Below are 21,012 nucleotides of genomic sequence, written 5' to 3'. Positions count from 1 at the left end.
AGTGTCCGACCCGGCATTCCGCAGTCGCGTCTCTATCCTACCACCTCTCTCTCCCTCATCAACCACAATGCCGGTTTCCACGAGTGAACTTTGCCATCAGGAATTTGGTCCATTAGAGGCAGAGAATCAGAGGCCCCACTAATGATATGCAACTAGTGTTGACTGTGTGTGCGGTTCAGAACACATTAACATCACTGTCGAGGCTACGGAGAATTGTGTCAAATCGGCAACTGCCGTGATTTCGGGGGGGGGCCTCAGGCAGAGTTCCCAACAGCATCGGTTGCGTGTGGTCTCATCCGTCGGGAACTCAGCGTGGCATCTACGCACTCAGTCCAGCGACGTCACAGTCGGAGGGCTAGGTTGCTGGCATGCTAGCCCCAGCAAAATGGGTAAAACGCCACCATTCCCACGCTGGCGTTGGGTCATAGCCCCAGAATTGGAGAATCCAGTCCATTGTGTTGTTCCTTTCTGCTCACTGGGTGAGTTCCTGGAACTCCAAGCAAAAGATCATTGTGGATGCACCTCCAGATGTGCAGAGCTTCAAGCAAGCGACTCACCATCTAGTGAAACTGTTGGTCTTGCCAGTAATGCTCACATCACACAACCAAAAAAAAATCATTTAACATAATCCTCCCCCCCCCCAAGAATCCAACCACAGCAGTTGTGGACTCAAACTCAGCAAGACATGAAAAGGCCTTCACTCATTCCAAATGTGTGAATTGGAATTCACTGTCTAAATGCAAGCATAACTAATGTAGTTTACAAATTGTAGTGTGAATGCAGTAATACTGGACAAAAGTTGTCCAGCATCTTGTCCAAATTTCTTGCCAAACCATGCCTTCTGTAGTAGACTAGTCATAGAATCATAAAATTTACAGTGCAGAAGGTGCCACTCGGCCTCTGAAGGAGCACCCCACACCACCCTATCCCTGTAACCCCACCTAACCTTTGAACACCAAGGGATAATTTAGCGTGGCCAATCCACCCAACCTGCACATCTTTGAACTGATTCTATGATTCCACACAGTATTTCCTAAGCTAACTGCAAAATGGTCAGCATAATGAGTGCATGTGATCTTGTTTGCAGTTACAACATTTCCACCAGTCTGAGATGTACATGACTGAATTTACACTTCGAGTCAGAGACATGGAGAGAAAGCTGAAAAGGGAATGTCCCTTTGCACAATATTGGGACCAGGTACATGCTTGATGTCAAGTCCCCTTTAAATTCTGACCCATCACATGCTCAGGTATAGAATACTCAATGTAAATGCCATACAAAATCCCACAAATCTGGCACAAGTGTCAGATAGGAAACAGACACACAGCGTTGTTTAATGACCATATTTTACTTGTAAGAAAATGTTTGAAAAGAATTACAAAGTTTAGTAAAAAGAAATTAAATCTGAATTCTGTTAAACTGATTATGGCCCATTGCAAGAGTTTGGCAATTTATGTAATAGCTAAACAAGTTCCTACATTTAAAAAAGCAATTTGTTACAATGTGAAATCAATGTACACATAACTAAGTGATTTGTAATACTAGCATTCAGAAAAAGAAATTGATTTTGGCAATGTTGTTGTATTCGGAAGGTTTCAGTATCAAACCCACAGAACACCAGATATAATCCATTGATCTAGCTCACAATTCAAATCAATAAAAGCCACCATGCCCATGTATTTCCCTTCTTATTAATGTTCTCCACTCTCAAAGGCACTAAAAATTGAAATATGTTCTCAATTATCACTTTCTTTCTCCTTCAAGCAAGTCCAGACTGGAGTGGTGGTAAATTTTCTAATCATAAAAAAAGGTGGAGGGGAAAATCATTGCACCGATCTTTATTCAATGCCCACACAGGATGATGAATAGAAATTTGTAAAGAGAAGGCATGGTCATGACTCTACCCTAACCAATTGCAATGTCCCATTGTCAAACTAGAAAACAAAATCAGATGTGGGACCTTGCTGCTCTACCCAAGTCATCTAATTCTTCAAACTAGAACAAACAACAAGAGACCCAAACTCAGCTTTTCTATGTATAGGCACTAGAAGCGATACTATTATTGCCACATAAAGATACATCAGTTGGACTAATTCAGTTAAGAGTTTGTGTAGTATATTTATGGGCAGCACGGTAGCATAAGTGGATAGCACTGTGGCTTCACAACGCCAGGGTCCCAGGTTCGATTCCCCGCTGGGTCACTGTGTGTGGAGTCTGCACGTTCTCCCCGTGTCTGCGTGGGTTTCCGCCGGGTGCCCTCCGGTTTCCTCCCACAGTCCAAAGACGGTGCAGGTTAGGTGGATTGGCCATGATAAATTGCCCTTAGTGACCAAAAAGGTTAGGAAGGGTTATAGGGATAGGGTGGAAGTGAGGGCTTAAATGGGCCGGTGCAGACTCGAAGGGCCGAATGGCCTCCTTCTGCACTGTATGTTCTAAGTCTAAGTCAATAGTTGCCGTATGTTCCAGCTAACATTTTTGCATAATCATCAGGTCAGATACAGAATTAGAGCTGGAATAAAGCTTCCCGTCTACCCTACCAGATTTTACACAGTTTTAAAAAGCTTCCTATGAATGGGCTTAATATACCTTAATACCCCAACTCCCTACATCAGGACTCTAGTTTAATTTATTTTCCCATCCAACCATATGACCTGAGCGAGATCACCTATTTTGTGCAAAGCTATAGTGAACAAAACTCATGCATCATTGCTGCAGAGTACACAAGTCTTGATTAGAGGGCAAGCCCAACCCTTAATAAGCAATCCCTTAATAAAACTAAAATTGAAAAAAAAAGTCAAATTTCACAAGTGTTTCGTTTCTTTCACACCTTCCCAAGTAATAGTTGGTCTGTGACAATTGAGCAAAACAAACCACTACCAACCTTTTATAGTTTAGTTTTATTTCGACTAAATTTTCTCTTTTACCGCTATATGTCAATATTCTTCAGAGAAGCAATGTATTAAGGATACAATTAACCAGTTGTCCTCTGGTATCTTGCTCGAGTAACTATTTTCATCTAGTGACTATAAACACTGGAGAATTTGTGTAAGGATGTTCCATTTGCACTTTAACATCGGAGAAGAGCCATGGAGACCCCCACTCCCCTCAAAAAAGAGCAAGCTTGAATAGACTATCCAGGGCCACTCTTCCAAAGTTAACAATGAGAAAGATTAGAGCATACGTGGAAATGAATTTGGAGTATTGTCACCCATTATGTGGATAGTATGTTCAATGTGTTCCTCAACCTTGCGCTTAGCAGCAGGAGTCTCTGCATAGCTGTCAGGACTAGGAACTCGGGTCGACTTTCTGCTCTCTAACTAAACGAGGGACCCTATCATCGTCATGCTCAAGATCTAAAAACTTTACATTATTTATTCATTTTCTTACAATGTACTATGGCTAAAAACAGTTTCTTCCTCAATTACAACATCCACAAAGAAAACAGTTGTGTTGCCGATACCAATGATTAAATGGAAGCTTTCATATGCACAATTCAAATTGTCTTATGGATTCGTCAATTACAGATTTTGCTCAATACCCCAGACTTATCTACACGTACATACATTTAGCTCATTAGAATTATCTTATACAGTGAAGGGAATTAAAGTTAGATTTCCTGTCTGACAGTACTTGAACCAAATCTGGAACTTTCAGACAGTAACTTATCTTGTGCTGAGAGATAATCAGTTAGTGTCATGATTTCAGAAATAAAAAATACATTTACGATTTGAGAAAGATGTTTTGATACTTATGCAATTCTGTACTCTAACAAATGTAATTGTTCAAAGATAAATCCTAGATTCGATGCCTCATTAACATCCAAACATGAAAATATGAACTTTCACACAAAGAACATGACAGCCTAGAAGTGACAACTCATGGTTGAACTGAAAATAGTTTCTGCTTCCACCAAAATATTTTTTGAAAAAACACCATGAGCAATATATAGCAGTCATTAAACTGCACATGAAATATTATGTACATCTAACAATGTCCTCTCCATCTGGAAGATATGAGTGAAATACACAATTGCACTTGGGTCCTTCATTTGAGATATCTGGCGTAGGCTGGAAAAAGGGGTGGAGAAAGGGACCTGCTCCTTTAAAACAAAAACCTGCCAGTGTAATGCAGGTACAACAACCATCCCCCATCACCCTGTTCCCCCCTATAAAAGATCATGGGTTTAAAAGCTTGATCAAGGATCTTAAACTAACAGTTGGTGGAAAAGCACTTCAGCTCCTTCCCCCTAGCTTCTTCCTTGGAGAATACGGAAAGAGGATATTATCACAGTCTACATTTAGTCATGAACACAACCCATACAAGAGGTTATATACACAAAAAAAAAAGCTGGTTGGAAACCAGCTAGATTTGATGGCAATAACATGCAAGTACAGATTTTACAGAAACTCAGATTTGACAATCAACTATAAACGGACCAGAGAAGAAGGGTAACAGATCATTCAGGATAATTATTTTTTAACCACCTGTTCCCAAGCACACTTAAAAAAATAGACCCCAGGATTTTTTTTTTGTAAGGCTGAAGATTTCTCCCCAACATAAACCTCAGCTCTGATAAATGCTCAATTCAAAACAGCAACAGGATGATCTCATCTGAATTGGATAGAGCAATATACAAATAGTAATGATGTGGAGATGCCGGCGTTGGACTGGGGTGAGCACAGTAAGAAGTCTTACAACACCAGGTTAAAGTCCAACAGGTTTATTTGAAACAAACCTGTTGGACTTTAACCTGGTGTTGTAAGACTTCTTACTAAAAATAGTAAGCAAGACTATAATAGTCTAGCAAGAAATCCAGCTATTGTTTGGTTCCAATGGGGAACTACGCAAATCACAAAATTCCATTAATATTTTTGTGATACAGGCAAGGGGAAAGAATGTACATCTGTGAACCTCCAAACACTGAAGATACTTTCCAACAGTTCAGAAAAATGCAACATGAGCATTAAGATACTACTCCCAGTGCAACAAATTATGGGCCCAGTCTTCCACTTTTTAATATTTTTAATCACACTCCTGTAACATTCACAGGAGACTTCAGAAGCCAACAGCAAATTAACAACCAAAGTTAGGTGATCAGGGAAAGAATTTACTGGTACCACACTAGTAATAGTGCCAAGTTGTTAGTAAAGCTTAATGGACGAGTATGTGAAGTTTTCATGCTGGGCCCGTTTGAATGGTGATATAGAAACCTAGAATTACAACTACAAATTTTAATCCGCCCGAGGTTAAACAGAGCACTTTGGATTGGGCTGTAATGCTGATTACTAGCTGGTATAAAGTTGAGCTAAGCATCACATCACGTTTTAGCCACACTTTATATTGGTTTCAGTGTAATCTTTCATTTAAGTGCAATAAATAAGCCAATCTGACAATATTGCAAACACTACAGAGGCAACACCATCAGGGTCACTTGGTATTCGAGTTTCATTATAAAAACATCTGTACAGGACAAAAAGCAGGTGAATAGCAAAACAAGTTTCTGTGCACACAAAATGGCATCAAATGACTCAGCAGGAACAAGGATAATTTCACAAAAATAGAACCATTTTCAGTCTGTTAGAGACATGTAGGGACCTCAAAACTAGTACAAACGTTATTTAATTAGTACGAGGAAATTGATCCCTTGTGGACCTTGTGTTAAAAATACTCACTAATTGTCATCTTCTTTTGCTAGTTACAGGGAGCCTGTTTCGTTGTCAACAGGGCACCATAATCAATGATTTGTGAAATGTATTAACAGGGCAGACTCGCAAAAAAGAGAAACCATGGAAAGTTTGCTAGAGAATGTCACCTGCAATTGTTTAGCTGGAAATCTTTCACAAGCAAAACTGAGTTACTAACTATACTTGTTGAAATATTTTTCCAGACACTTCATGCACCCACTATAATTTTGAGGTCCCAAGATTCTCTAATTATTTTTAAATTTCCAGTTTATTCTGAACAGTTACAAAAATCCAGTTTACAACTATACAAAATGCCAAAAATACCCTTTAAATTCTGATTCCATGGTTTTGTTCTCAAAATATATTATCTTCATTTCTCACCTTCAATAATTTACTTAATTCCATTGCTCTCACTGCACCATGACATCCATATTCCCTGTACGATTACTGTAGGCACCTGAAGTTATTCAGCCTGGTAGGACTTTTTTTGTAAAAACAGGAGAGAAAATGATTCCTTGATTCACATTTTGGGGCATTTTTAAACTTATTGCTGTAAAACTTCCATTAACCAGTTGAAGAACAAATTGATGCTGATAGCTTAAGGCTATTGCAGTTTCTGAACAAGTGGTTTCTATTCTTGCAAACAAAGTGAATTAATTACAGGGATTATAAGCCACAATCATGCCTCAACAATTCTCTTAAGAGTTCTAACCAACTGACCAAAATTATTGCAAATTGTTAAACCATAGCAGTTGTGTCAAATAAATAACATGTGCAGTTTCCTTCATGTCATGGATCACAAATGTAGTGCAGTGCCCTAGAACAGTGTGTGTTGAAGTAGTATTAGCACATACCAATGTCAATTTATAACTAAAACTACACATTCCATCCTTGCTTCCATCATTATTTTTTAAGAAACAGGTTTGGGCACTAATTTATAATTGCAGGCTTCATTAATCATAATTAACCATTGAGGTCTAACCACCACTTTTTAAATGGAAAACCAAATTAAATTGAAAACAAAATCTACTCTCTTTCCCAAAAGGAGATTATACATTGCAAAAACTGCAATGATTCAGCATTGTAAAAGATAACATGAAGGGCAAAAATATGAAGTTTGTATCCACTGAAAACCTCACCTTCTTGCCAGTTGACAACCATTACACTTTCCCTTAGCTTTTCTCATTTCAACCAGTTAACTCCTGCTCAGCTAGACATTGATTTCATGAGCCTTGCAGATATGCATGCTAACTCTGCACTTCCAGTCCCAATTCCCACTGCAGATTTCAAATCTTTCTTCCATATATTTACCTTGCTGTGCGGTCAGGTTTTAAAAAGTGGTAACCTGAATTTGAAAGTCAGTTTTCAGGATGAAAATCATCAATTTAAATATCAAACCACCAGAGGAAAACAGGAGCATATACAAATACATTGATATAGTGCTGCTGCTGGATCCTGTGACTTTGAAATAATTGCTTCATCAGAAGGGAAACAGACCCTTCCCGTCCACTCCACCTCTAGCCCAAGAGACTCAAGTTTCTAGTCTTATATATTTTATTTCTTACTAGAATTTAAATAAACTAAGTGAACTGTGATATATTTCCAACGGTACTGATAATTAAGTTATTTCGGGTTAATATAGTCATCACCTCTATTAACACAGAGCAGTGCTATAATCAAACACTGCACAATTGCCATTCGTGACCCTGAAGAAAAACAGGATTTCATTGCACTTAGTTCAACAGTGTTAAGATTAGAGAATTACTGTTGTTCACAAAATGAACACATTACAAAACAGAGCTACTGATTGTAAGGAGGGAAGATGCTGCAGTCCAAAACTGAGAAAAGTAATTTTGTTTAAAAAATACTTAATCAAAACATGTTCCAAAGCAACCTAGAAATCAAAAACAATATCACATAATACTTGTGAGCATTCTTTCACACCAACCGAGACCCAGCATGCCTGTAATTCAAGGCTGTCAACTTCATTAAAAGGAGGAATTCTGAAGCATCCTTTCACTAATGTTTCTATCTGTAAGGCACATTCAAAACCAAATAAGTTATTAAAGTCATTGTCATGGCTGATTTTTCATTTCAACAGTCACAACTGACTTTAACCTGCATCATGCACAAATTTTTAATTTATTGCCCAAATATCCAAATGTCAGTTTTTGTGTGTACATAACCTTGGTTCAATAACAGCTGCTTCCCAGACACTAAATTAATCCATAATTAAGAACTCTCCTCCCAAATTCCAAGGATTAATTATGAATTCCTACTGACTCCCCAGAACCCTAGTCAAACTTCAAAGGCCTACAGCATCGTAAGGAACATTACAAAGTGATTTCAGACTTTTAAGCCCTTAGTTCGACATTCTTCTTCATCGCTACCATTGTTTTCTTCAGATAGGCTGCTTTCATCAATATTTTCCAGTGAATCGGCATGCTGGATTGAGAGTTCAGAGAGGCTCATGGTCGGTAGAATATTCTGTTCTGGGTAAAGCCAGGGTTTGAAGTCTGGCCTGTTCTTCTCTTTCCATTCTGGGTACTTCAGGCAAACTTTGTGGAGTCTCTTCAGGACCTGAAGCGCACACAAAATGGAGAATGTTTCTTACTGCAGTCACATTAGCATCCGAGCCACACAACACTTGGTTGAAAATTTGGCAAAAACAATAACGATTTCTAAACAATGCATGGAAGTCAGTATTGCACTACCCTGACAGGTCTGATAGTTTATTAAAATTAGCCTATAAATCAATCCCAGAACATAGTCCCAGATAATTATTAGTTACATTTGGAGCTAGATACTGAGTTACTTACATTTGGAGCTAGATACTGAGAAGCTTTATTGACCACCCACTTTGGCAGAGATCCTGAAAGAACAATCAAATTATCGAATTAGTTGTAGAACGGTGAACAAAGCTCAAGGCTGTGAATTATTTTCAGTGTCACAATGTATATTTTGAAATATCCTGACATGCAAAAATCATGATCTTTTGTTTAAATGCTTTAGACGGGGCAGCATGGTGGAGCAGTGGTTAGCACTGCTATCTCACAGTCAGGACGACCAGCCCGTTTCTGTAGTGTTATAAGAAGCTATAAACTAAACTACACCTTATTTCTGCTGAAACACATAACTGATTCACCTAAACGTGGAAGCTTGGTTCAAAATTATATTTGAACCAGAACTGCTATATAATGGTACAATGAAGTTGTGGTTGAATCAGGACTGTATTTTACAGGGTTGACTATATTTAACTGTATTTGATTTATTTAAGAATTCCAAACAGGTTTTTTTTTAAAAAAATCACTGCAGAGCGCACTACACATGCAATTCCGAGCTCTTTTTCTGGTATTAGAGATTTTCTTATAGCTGTAATTTTAAAAGGAAAAGCTGTAGTTAATTGTTTTTATAAGGTATACATTAGTAACAAAGCAAAGCATTTGTAGCTTGAACCCACAATGGAAGCTGCAGAATATATTCATTTCTGAATGAGGCCCCTCTCTTTTCACTCAATTCCTAGATCGGTGGGCTATGTGTTAGTGCTTTGCCGAACTAGCCTCGGGGGACACTAGGGGGAGTTTGATAATTCTGTTGTCTTCCTCCCCCTCTGATGAAGTACCTGACTTCTGCGTCCCAGAATAGTGCCTGGTAACAGTGCAGGAATTTACACCCGTGTCCCACCATCAAAGTTTTTATCTTCCTCTTGTCAACCGAGCAGGCAAGTGGGCTGCTGCCAGCCGACACAGTATTTTACCATTCATCAACCAGTGACCAGCAATTGCCTGAGAGCAACCCGAAGTGACAACCATGTGTTGCCCCTCTCTCTGGCTCTGACCCGGTTTTGTTTCCAACCAAATAGCTGCGCAACAAAAGTACATGTGAAAAATGTTATGTATTTCCTTTTGTCTGAACCGTTATATAGATAGCAGGAAGATATTTTTAAATATTGTACCACAGGTCATAACATAATCCTAAAATAGGAAGCAATTTTAAAATAAAATAGCTCAAGTCTCTGCTATTTCACCAAGCGTTGTCATGCTTGGGGGAAACTAAAAATCATAGCAACAGCAGTCTTTGACTCCATGAATGAAAGGAGATGAAAGGTTCAATACTAGTCAGTAAGGCTAATTCATATGCTAGTTAAGAAATATGAGAAATGATGGGATAAAATTTGTAATCTTCCCCTGCAGATACAGATCAGATTACAGCACAAATGTTGTCAAACTGCTAGAAAACTGTATTAATCATGTCAATTAATGTGGTTTGGTGCAGTATTATGATAAAAATCATTGAAAGGATTGCAAATAGAACTGCTTTCACAATTAGTTCCATTAAACCAGTTGCTAAGCAGGCTATTTCCATCTTGAGGAGGACAAATCCCTAATCCTCCTTTCCCATGCCACCTAACAACTTGGGACAGTGTAGCTATTCTGGACACATTCACAATCCAAAGTCTTGTGTTGGATTGGGAGGGGGGGGGAGGGGGTGGAGAAACAAGGGATTAAAATAATTATTCTTTCCAGCCAAGCCTACATTATTTGATGGTAGTGTTTGTATTTTATTGTGTGCAAATGCTAAAGCTCAGTTGTAACATGTGACCATTAACTGAGTCATATCAGAAAATAAGGACTTGTCAAACAATTGTGAATGTCATGGTTAGTCATCAACTACTCAGCTTGAATGTTAGAACGCAACTCCTTTTGAATCTTCAATGTTTTGTGAATGGTATTTAGTGATATGGGGGAAAATTAAATTCTAACACCGCTATTTCCTACTGGTGTTAATATTTACCCCCCTCCCCAGGCAAAAAAAAGTATTTCAGTGCCTGCCGTAGCAAACTCAAAATGGTAATGAGGGTTTCTTCCCCAATGATGGATTCTGAATTCTATTGTACATGCCAGATATTGGGTCAGGTTCTGTATTTACAAGTGGTTGTCCTTCTCCATTGTGCAGTAGTGCTGCTTTAAATAAAATGTTCCTATGCTAGGGGAAAAAAAAAGCCCTGCCGCCTCACAGCGCCAAGGTCCCAGGTTCGATCTCGGCCCTGGGTCACTGTCCGTGGGTTTCGCCCCCACAACCCAAAGATGTGCAGGTAGGTGTATTGGCCAAGCTAAATTGCCCCTTAATTGGAAAAAGTTAATTGGATACTATAATTTTTTTCAAAAGAATTTCTAAATGCTTTAGACAGGAATGTATTGCTTACCTGCAAGGCTAAGCAATTAGGGTTCCCACTCTTCGTACCCAATTAGTTTTTCCCCAATTATGGGGCAATTTAGCGTGGCCAATCCGCCTAACCTGCACATCTTTGGGTTGTGGGGGTGAAACCCATGCAGACACGGGGGGAATATGCAAACTGCACACGGACAGTGACCCAGGGCCGGGATTCGAACCCTGATCCTCAGAGCCCTAGTCCCAGTACTAACCACATGCCACCCCAAGGTTCCCACTCTTAATCGTTATTCAACTTTAAAGTAAATAGAATAGAGTTTACATCTCCAATGGATATCCTACCAAAGTCCAGACACGCATACAATTGTGAAAGTGGAACTATATCCAAAGAAAGGATCAACACATTTAGAAAACTGGACTGGATAGAACTCCCGAGAACAGAGACAGAGAATATTTGGGATAGGCAGTTCAGCCCTTAACTCCTACTCCCACCATTTGATAAGATCATGGCTGACATGCTATAACAACTCAATTTTCTAACCCTATCCCCATATCCTCGATTTTTTAGTGCCCAAAAAACTATCTATTTCAGGCTTGACTCCAGTTAGAGAAATAAACTGCACACACATTGACATCTACATCAATTTAAACTGCAGTGTTTAATTGCAAACCCTTATTACCGATCTTTACCTTTGGGATCTGCCTCAGCCATATACACAAGTTTGCAACTTTTGGAGCCAGTAGATTCGACTCGATAACCTGTTAGAATGGACATTGCTCTGACTAGATCCTTCTGAGGAGGGTATTTCTGTGAAAAGGAAAGGAATTATCACTTTGAGGCTGTTGGTGCCTAGTCTTTATCAAAGACAAAACAACTTTTTAACATTGACCAGAGTAAAACCAGAACATATTCATAATTTCATGTGAAATCTGTAATTACCAGCCACTTTGCACCTATTTCTTCCATTTATTGGATTACACTTTCTCTAGGAATCACTTAAATACAAGTGGAAAAACAAAAATGCAATATTACAGGTGATGTTTATTGAGAACACATGCCTAGAAATCTTGTACCACCATTCACAGTAATCTTTCAGGTCTCAAGTAGTTGCCTTAGTTTCACAGTTGTTGGTTTGGTTGGTACAGGAAACAAAGAATAGGAACAAACTGGTCTTTTTCTGAATGGCAGGCAGTGATTAGTGGGGTACCACAGGGATCGGTGTTAGGACCACAACTATTCACAATGTAATGATTTAGATGAAGGGACTAAACGTAATATCTTCAAATTTTCCGATGGCACAAAGCCGGGTTGGAGGGTGAACTATGAGGAGGATTCAGAGATCATTCAGTGTGATTTGGACAAACTTCCAACTCTAACTATTCCTCTCATGTATTTGAGGACCTCAGGGCCATGGCTTGTGGCTCTACTGTGAGTGAAAACAGAAAATGTGACAATGGACATCCCTGCCTGGTACCCTGGTGTGGTGGTATGGATATGAGCACTGCCATTGGTGCAGAGCACTGGCTTCCCATTGGCTCTGGCTGGCCATGTGCCTCTGGTCCGATTAGTTGCGACTAGTCATGTGACTGCTCTCCAATTGGTCGAGAGGCAAGTAGGCCCAGCCTCTGAGGCAGGGTATAAGTACCCAGAGTTCCCGGCGGTCGGCAATTCTCTGTAGTCGACCACCGGGCTAACAACTAGCTGATTAAAGCCACAGTTCGGATCCTAAATGTGTCTTGAGTCGAATTGATGGTACATCACCCGGTAAAGACAAGAGGTGTCGGAGGTCACTTTGTTAGTGCAAACACTGGCAAATGGCGTGGTATGTAACAGCCACACCCACGCTACAAAGCCCGACATCCATCCAAATTTTTTCTAAAACTGCAGATAATCCCACTCTACCCAGTCAAATGCCTTCTCGGTGTCGAGCAAGATTATGAGCTGACTCTCCCCCGTCGTATGTAACAGCCACACACGCTACAAAGCCCAACATACATCCAAATTTTTCTAAAACTGCAGATAATCCCACTCTACCCAGTCAAATGCCTTCTCGGTGTCGAGCAAGATTATGAGCTGACTCTCCCCCGTCGTATGTAACAGCCACACACGCTACAAAGCCCAACATACATCCAAATTTTTCTAAAACTGCAGATAATCCCACTCTACCCAGTCAAATGCCTTCTCGTTGTCGAGCAAGATTATGAGCTGACTCTCCCCCGTAGTAGGCACCACATTGCAACAAATTCTGAAGAAATGTGATGCATTTGTTTAAGTATGACATGACATCCAGACCCCTGTAGCTTATACAGTTCCTTTCTCTCCGTCCTAGACACATATTAGAGATAGGGTGCTTAGATCTATACTTACAGGGTGTTTCACAGAGTAGTTGATAATCATGTAATCCGTATTTGTGACCAGCCATGATCGCAAAGTAACCACATCCCTATCTTTGAGTGGACTTGGGCATTTCCCTAAGGAGAGAAGCAGCAAAATTTAAACACAAAGAACTGAAGAAGTTGTTGCTTTTTTAAAAATAAAATTCACATCATGCAATATCCGTCCACGAAACAGCATACAGGCAGGCTAACTCATAATCCTGAATACCACATTACAGATTAACATGGCTAGTTGGCTGTAGATTCATTTTTAGAATCATAAAATTGTGAATCCAAGCCCCAAAGCAGGACGTAAATTTGTATTCTGTGCAGATGGGCCGCGGGCCAGTGTCAGAAGGGTCGCAGAGGCTGCGGCTGGTAGTAATTCTTTAATTATCTGGAGAAGGCACTCCCCTGTAAAAACAAGGTTATCTCTTGTAGTGGTTCTAGCTTGGGAAGCTTGGCAACTGCCTCGCTTTCATTTTCCCCTGCAGAATTTTGAGTCCGGCAGTTGTGCCCCCTCTGAAGATTTGGAGGCAGTTTACACAACATTTGAAGCTTGGTTCCATGTCGCTGTTGGCCTCCATTTGTAGGCATCAACTTTGTACCAGTAGGTTGAGATTTGAATTTCAGGTCATGTGTGTGTGTGTGTATATCACACCAGCAATTGTGCTTATTGCCTGTATGTGTGTGCGAATTAGTGTTTCTGGATCTTCCTTCATAGCAATTTTTGCATTAGTGATAACATGAGGCTGTGAAATGTCCTGCGGTGTGTGGTTACTTAGCTACTGTAAATTTCCATGCCCTTTAACTCACTTGCAATAATCAGATTCTAAGCCACCACACATTGTACAGTGCATGGAGCACTTTATAAAGCAGTACAGCTGTCTAAGACTTGACTGAAAGCAGAACTTGTATCACGCTGTGGAATATTGATTGTTCCTGCTCGCCTTCAACATTCAGCCGATCTGTGATCGTCAGTAGCACTCTTCACATTCTGTTGTTGAAATTCTGTTCCAAGCAGTTTTCTGTAATCCAGTCTCATTGTAATCAAAGTGCAAGAACTTTAACTAAGTATTATAAATGGAAATTATATCAATAGAACAGTGATTTTATCAACACAGATGCTTGCTTCTGAAACTTCACCATGTCACCGTGAATTTTCCTGGGTAGATTGGGGACCAAGACGGTATGGCAGGGAAACGTTGGAAGCAATCCACCTCTGGGAGCCATGTCCAAACAGGGACAATATCCAGGTTTCAACATCAGGGCGTCCATTCTGTGCACCACGTGATTAGGACCGCTGCCACCCTTTGCAGTGAGATTCCTGCTGAGGGGCCAGCACCATGTCAGCAGTGCCGTAGGAGCACATTCAGTGGGAGGGAATTGACTGCCATTGCAGAAATAGCTACATTATTGGAGATATTAGTCTCCATGAAGTGACTGCAAAGGCATGACTTCTGGTTGGGCAGACATGAGCACACCATAATGCCACAATTGAATATCTGAACAAATAATTAGTATCAGAGAAAACTTTGTTCAATGTCTATTTTATCTGATTAGTTTGCCAGTGGTCTGTGGGCCAGTTTTAATGTCAGCATTCATCAATATTGATGAACCTTTTTCTAATAGTGTTCTTTGAAGTTGGATAAATTTGCATCAATGAACAGTACAGCACAGGAACAGACCCTTTGGCCCTCCAAGCCTGTGCTGACTATGCTGCCCATCTAACCTAAAACCTTCTACACTTTAGAGGTGTGTGTCCCTCTATTCCCATTCTATTCATGTATTTGTCAAGATGTCCCTTAAATGTCACTCTCGTACCTGCTTCCACAACCTCCACCAGCAGCGCGTTCCAGGCACCCACTATCCTCTGTGTAAAAAAAAAAACTTCCCTCGCATATCTCCCCCAAACATTGCCCCTCACAACTTAAACCCATGTCCCTTAGTATTGACTCTTCCACTCTGGGGAAAAGCTTCGGACTATCCACTCTGTCCATGCCCATCATACATTTTGTAGACTTCTATCAGGTCGCCCCTCAACTTCCGTTGTTCCAGTGAGAACAAACCGAGTTTATCCAACGTTTCCTCATAACTAATGCCCTCCAAACAAGGCAAGTAATAGGATTGCATTTAAGCCAATTATCAATCAAGACTTTAATATCACCATCTTCATATTTATGGCTGGTTTATTTACAAAATACGTATGGCTCTCTCCCAGTGATAATTTGTTCTTTGTTCTCCTCTCCTCTGTCTTCTTTGTTTCTTTTTTCCTTGAGGCAGTGTCCCACAATGAATGCAGGTTCACAATTGTTGGTGGCTCTCAAGTTTCTCTCATCAGTAACTATTCTTCATGTGTGACTCTGGACAGTATTTATAGATGGGAGGACATCACAGACATGTCTGATCCAGTCCTCACTCAATGTTGACATAAACTCAATGCCCCAGGGGCTACTGGAGAGTGATTTTTAACATAAAAACTGGATGATTTTCTTTCCCTCCCTTGCCTGGATCAAGTAAACTTTAGTGTCGCAAACATTGCGTTAACTCAGGATAGACTGGGTCAGCAAACATGGCATGGGTCCCAAAGTTCAGCCAGTTGGTAAACGTTGGTAAACTAGACAAAAGGTTTGAACCACACTGATCTAGGTTGACAATCTGGTACATTGGCAGAAAAGATGGTAAATCAAAGGGCTATGTTTCATCCCCCTGAACAAGCAGATGTTAGAGATCTAACGGCACTAATGGAAGAGCAGTATTATTTCTGGTCAACATTGCTCTCTCAATCTACACCACCAAAAAATAAGTTGCTTAACTTGTTAATCTTCCTGTTACTGGCACAGAATGACAGCTACTTTTGTCCACAATAATTCAAATTTTAAACAATTTTTGTATGAAGCACTTTGAGATGTTCTGAAAGCATCACTTGCTGTATAGGTTTGTACAAAACTATTTAGAGAAAAAAGGTGCTATGTCCAGGAAAACAGCCAATGGTGAGAAGGCGAGATTTCAATTTCTCCTCTCAATTGGCTGATTAAAGTTCTAAACTCCCACTTGGTGAAAGATTTGGGGGGGCTGGGCCACATACATGCCAATAAGGAAATCGTCCATGGTTCAGAGATTCCCTCCCCTCGAGTCTTAGGTAACATATGGAAGACACAGTAGAAGACAAAACAGATCATCCTAATGTTCGCAATCTCATATTTGTGAATCTTGTGGGTATTTTTAAGAAAGAAGAGAAACTATACGCTCCCTGCAGGTATTAGGGCAGATTTGTCAAAGCCATATAAATTTCTGGAGTTCACATTCAATAACCAAAAAGTGTGTAATACAGTTCCACACGCACCAACACTCTCAGTGCCTTGCCAAAGTTACTATGCTTCTCCTGTGAGCACGGGTGGTGAACCTCACAGGCTGTTCAACAAAGAACAATTGTTCTTTAAACAATCATCTGATAGCCACACATCTGCCAGGATGAAATATCAAATAGTGACTTCTCTTCTTAATCCAGGAGCACAAAAACAAATTAGCAACCCAATTGTGTGAATGCCTCCTACCTTTTGTTCTTTCTGGTTTAATTCTACAGGTGTTGCCTTTACCCACTGAATATCAGACAACATTTTTATAGAAAATGAAACAGCAAACCGAAAGGCAAGGTTTGAGTATTCATCTGGAACTCGTGGAATCTACATGAGAAACAAGCATTTTCTGGGTTTCTTTAAAAACCTGAGCTCAACAGCATGAATTCCCAGTGTGAGAATCTGGATATTGGTTAATATTTCGCAGAGGAGTTTTAGAATATAGTGAGCTGTACGTTCTCTCTGTGCTGCAATTTCAACAATTGCAAATTAATTTCCTGGAGAAACAGGACGCAGTTTAACTTTACTTAGTTAACCCTTAAATACACTTACATGAATAATACCCAACGTCTGCATTCACTGTGAGCCGTGCAATGTCATAAGTCTTGATAACCTGCTTATCCCACTTGCGACGGTACTCATTATCGTGCAGCACATCATACACCGTCTCTGCAGAAACATCTTTAAGTTCGATTCTACACTGAAAGAGGAAGAGGAATGAGTTGTTAAAGCCTCATGAAAGAACCAAAAGGAAAATGATTATTCTTCACAAAGATAACTTGACAGCAGGCGAAACACACTGGCATCAGCAAAAGACACCATCTCCAAACTGAGATTCGAGTTCTTGAGCCACAACACTTCTGTGGAGGTGGGGAAGAGGATGTTGAGAGACAAAATTCCGAATTCAAACAGTGAATAAGCATGTGCAGGGTCGGTGGAAAGAGAAAGTGCTGCAGGGTCAACTTGAGCAATAGTTGCCTGGCATCTCATTTTTCTTCTGGCTTCCTATTTCTGTCATTTCCAAGAGATTAGTAATATTTACTGGTCACCCAGGCTGTTGCAAAAGCAATTATATTCAAGGTCTTAACTTCAGATCAAATGCAATTATTAATCAATCATTCCAAAGGCAAGATATTGGATTTTCTTTTACGCTTAAGACCAAACTCAACAAAAATTACAGCCTGCCTTGAAACGGTTAGGTGACCTATTGACATGGATAGGGCTGCAAAAGGATACACTCAGTAATAGCTGCGAAGAAACTGCTCTTTCCTCTAAAAGCATTAAAGGTTCAGATTTTTGCTTAACTTTTGGCAGAGGGATCGTTAGATGCTATCATTTTATTACCACACCTTTTTTGAGAAATATACAACAACTGTGTTTTACTGTCTTCCCTTTATCATTGCATCATTCTTTGGCCAAAAGAGCAGGCATGTGACTAACATTCACCCAGTTCCTAACTCAAACTGACAACAACCAGATCCTTCCCCATGTGCAGGACTGAGGGGAACAAAACACAATTACTTAGTTCACTGATGGCACAGTTCAAATAAAGAACAACAGGCGTGGAAAGTACCAGTTTTCTGCTATTCTGAAGTATTGCTGGGAGAACTATTCTCCGCTGTTTTCATTCTCTAGAATGATGAACTTTGTACTTTTGAAATGTACAATCTAGAACGTACAATCTATTCAAGTGTAAAATAAATTAAATCCACATTCTACCTACGCCCAATGCAGTCACCAGACTTGCTTAGAAAACTGGTACCAACAAGTTCAGCAAACTTTTTTCTGTCATCATTCCAGATAGTATGTATTACAATGCAAAATATGCAATTCACTCATACTGCCCAAGTTAATCGCGATCTATTTTAATTGCAAACTCTAATGACTAAAGGTAATGACTCTATAGTTACACAATAGTTGACTGAATAAAAGGTGCAAAGAACCTCGGAAAATGGAGCTTAGAGCAGCTGATTTCACAACCACAGAAAACCTGAGTATTCGCTGCCATGCCTCTAAGTCAGTGATGGGCAATCTGGCTAGTGAGTGGGATGCATGAGTGGCCCTCCATCTCGGGGGGGGGGGGGGGGGGGGGGGGGGGGGGGGGGGGCACAAAATTGAAATCAGGCTTGTTCACCAACGATGACCCTTGACTATGATTGAATGCAACAAATACTGAATATTTCCTAACAAGTTATAGAAAATGCTTAATCATTCATATATTAATAGAACGATTATTAACTTCTCAATGGTAAAAACAAAAGAAATATTTACTCTTTAGCTGCAGGTGCACGGCTCTCACGCTCAATGTTGTGTGCAAATCAGCATACACCTTACTTCTCATGTCCTTGCTTTGCACTGTTACCACTTCAGTCATACAAGTAGGAACGCAAACTACACAGATGGAAATCAGCGGAATTTGGCAACTCTGCATGTGGGCAACAGTCAGCAAAACGTCTCGTGGTCTGCTCTCAGAACCCTGATGGGCTGCATGGGGTCTCTTGGCCAAATAGCTTTATCACAAGGTCATCTTTTAATGGAAACCATGAAAGGGTGAATACCCAATAGATAAAGCTAAACTATGTACAACAATCTTACATTTACAGTGCTTTTAACATCAAAAACAGTCTCTGTCCTCAATTTCACATCTCTGGTCAAGAGTAGAAGTTGAGATTTGGCGCATTCAAATTCAAACTAAGTTTCCTCCCCTTATATGTTACATCATCTCCGAAAGGTCAGCCACCTTGGCTACCATCTGCTACCAAAGCCATAATTCGCATTTCAGTACCCTCACAGATGAACATATACAAGCACTTACCTGGCCAATATTCATCCCAGTCACCACTGCAACTGTGACCAGACTAACTAATCCTCTATCTAGTTTGTTGTGAAACCTTGCTTTCTTTAAATTTGTTTAGATTTCAGAAGTATCAATGTGATGGAGTAGCTGGAAAACACGGGATGTCCAGAGGATTTAAAAAACATTATATGAATATGAGCTCTCTTCCTTTCTCACCCTCGCTCAATTCCGCATTCCCACCTCGCTGTCCTTGCTGAGTTTCAATGTCTTCCTTTGTTCCAGAATATTACCAGGATTCTGACCCTCACCTTCAAATTCCTCTATGGCCTAGCCTGATCGACAAGCTCCTCCAGCTATAGATCCTTGTACCTAAATTATGCTCTTCCAACATTAGCCTACCTACTGTTTCATGCTCATTCAACTCTTGGCCAATCTGTTCTCACCCTCCGAATCCCAACAGTCAGTTATTTGCACATTACCACCTCCTTCCTCACCTTCTTAAGCCTCAACAAATCCCTTTTCTGTGGCTGTGCTTTTTCTCTCTTCTGCTTAATGTCACCTTCTTACCTATCACTCTGTTCTCTAACATTGTCCTGTATGAAATATACATTATATAAATGATGTGGAGATGCCAATGTTGGACTAGGGTGGGCACAGTCAGATGTCTTACAATACCAGGTTAAAATCCAACAGATTTATTTGGAATCACTAGCTTTCGGAGCGCAGCTCCTTCATGAGGACTTACCTGATGAAGGAGCTGCATTCCGAATGCTAGTGATTCCAACTAAACCTTTAACCTGGTGTTGTAAGACTTCTTACTGTATTATATAAATGTAACTTGTTCTAGTTGAGCCTATATTTAGCTCAAACCTAGTCTATAGCTGAAACTTCAGATATATATTTTTGAATGGCAATTGTGAAACAAATTGGAAAATTTTAAGCATCCAATTGGTTACTGACAGAGCTGAAACTTATATCAGAAAATAATAAATACTCAAGCTCTTGGGATCCTTTTTAAAGATGTTATCTATCAGAACTTAATTTCATAGAAAAACAAACTGAATTTCAAACAGAACTCCAGTTAAAATCCAGAATACCATATAACAGAACCTATAAACTAGATCTTAGCATAGTAAGGAAGGTTAGAATAAGTGCAACAAGGATGATTTCAGGCACTAAATTAGGAAGAGTGATCCAGTACTAAAATTGAAGGAAGGGAACAATATTTTCCAAGCTTCTAAGATGGCAAGCACAGATAACATTGTGTAAACAGGCCATGTCCAACTGTGATAATAGATCCAGAAGACAAAAATATAAAATCAGCAATCCTCAAGTGAGAGTTTTTAAATTTATTCTTTCATGGGATCGGAGTATTGCTGGAAGTACCAGCATTTGTTTCCCATCCTTAACTGCCTTTGAATGGAACGATTTGCTGGGCCATTTCAGAGGACAGTTAAGAGTCTACCACTTTGCTGTGGGTCTGAAGTCACATTTAGTCCAGGCCAGAGAAGAGCGGCAGATTCCTTTCCCTAAAAGGGTATTAATGAACTCAAATGAAATTTTTTACAGCAATCAATGGTTTCATGGTCACCATCAGGACCGCGGTGGGGGCAGGAGAGTTAT

At 40.0% G+C, this 21,012-nt stretch overlaps 1 protein-coding gene across 1 annotated transcript in view; it reads right to left on the bottom strand.

The window, feature by feature from the left end:
- Positions 1 to 1,329: 1,329 nt before the first annotated feature.
- LOC119951718 (START domain-containing protein 10-like) overlaps positions 1,330 to 21,012 on the bottom strand; it is a 34,722-nt gene continuing 15,039 nt past the window's right edge. The window contains exons 2-6 of the mRNA XM_038775006.1: positions 17,145 to 17,292; positions 13,226 to 13,329; positions 11,548 to 11,665; positions 8,505 to 8,557; positions 1,330 to 8,265 (exon numbers count right to left, since the gene is read on the bottom strand). Of these exons, the coding sequence (XP_038630934.1) occupies positions 8,032 to 8,265; positions 8,505 to 8,557; positions 11,548 to 11,665; positions 13,226 to 13,329; positions 17,145 to 17,292 (657 nt within the window). The 3' untranslated portion in view covers positions 1,330 to 8,031. The remainder of the gene's footprint in view (positions 8,266 to 8,504; positions 8,558 to 11,547; positions 11,666 to 13,225; positions 13,330 to 17,144; positions 17,293 to 21,012) is intronic.

The sequence above is a fragment of the Scyliorhinus canicula genome, chromosome 17 (assembly GCF_902713615.1).
Source record: "Scyliorhinus canicula chromosome 17, sScyCan1.1, whole genome shotgun sequence".
NCBI classification, from domain to species: Eukaryota; Metazoa; Chordata; class Chondrichthyes; order Carcharhiniformes; family Scyliorhinidae; genus Scyliorhinus; species Scyliorhinus canicula.
The sequence above is the reverse complement of the archived record's forward strand: the minus strand, read 5'-3'. Positions and strand labels throughout refer to the sequence as shown.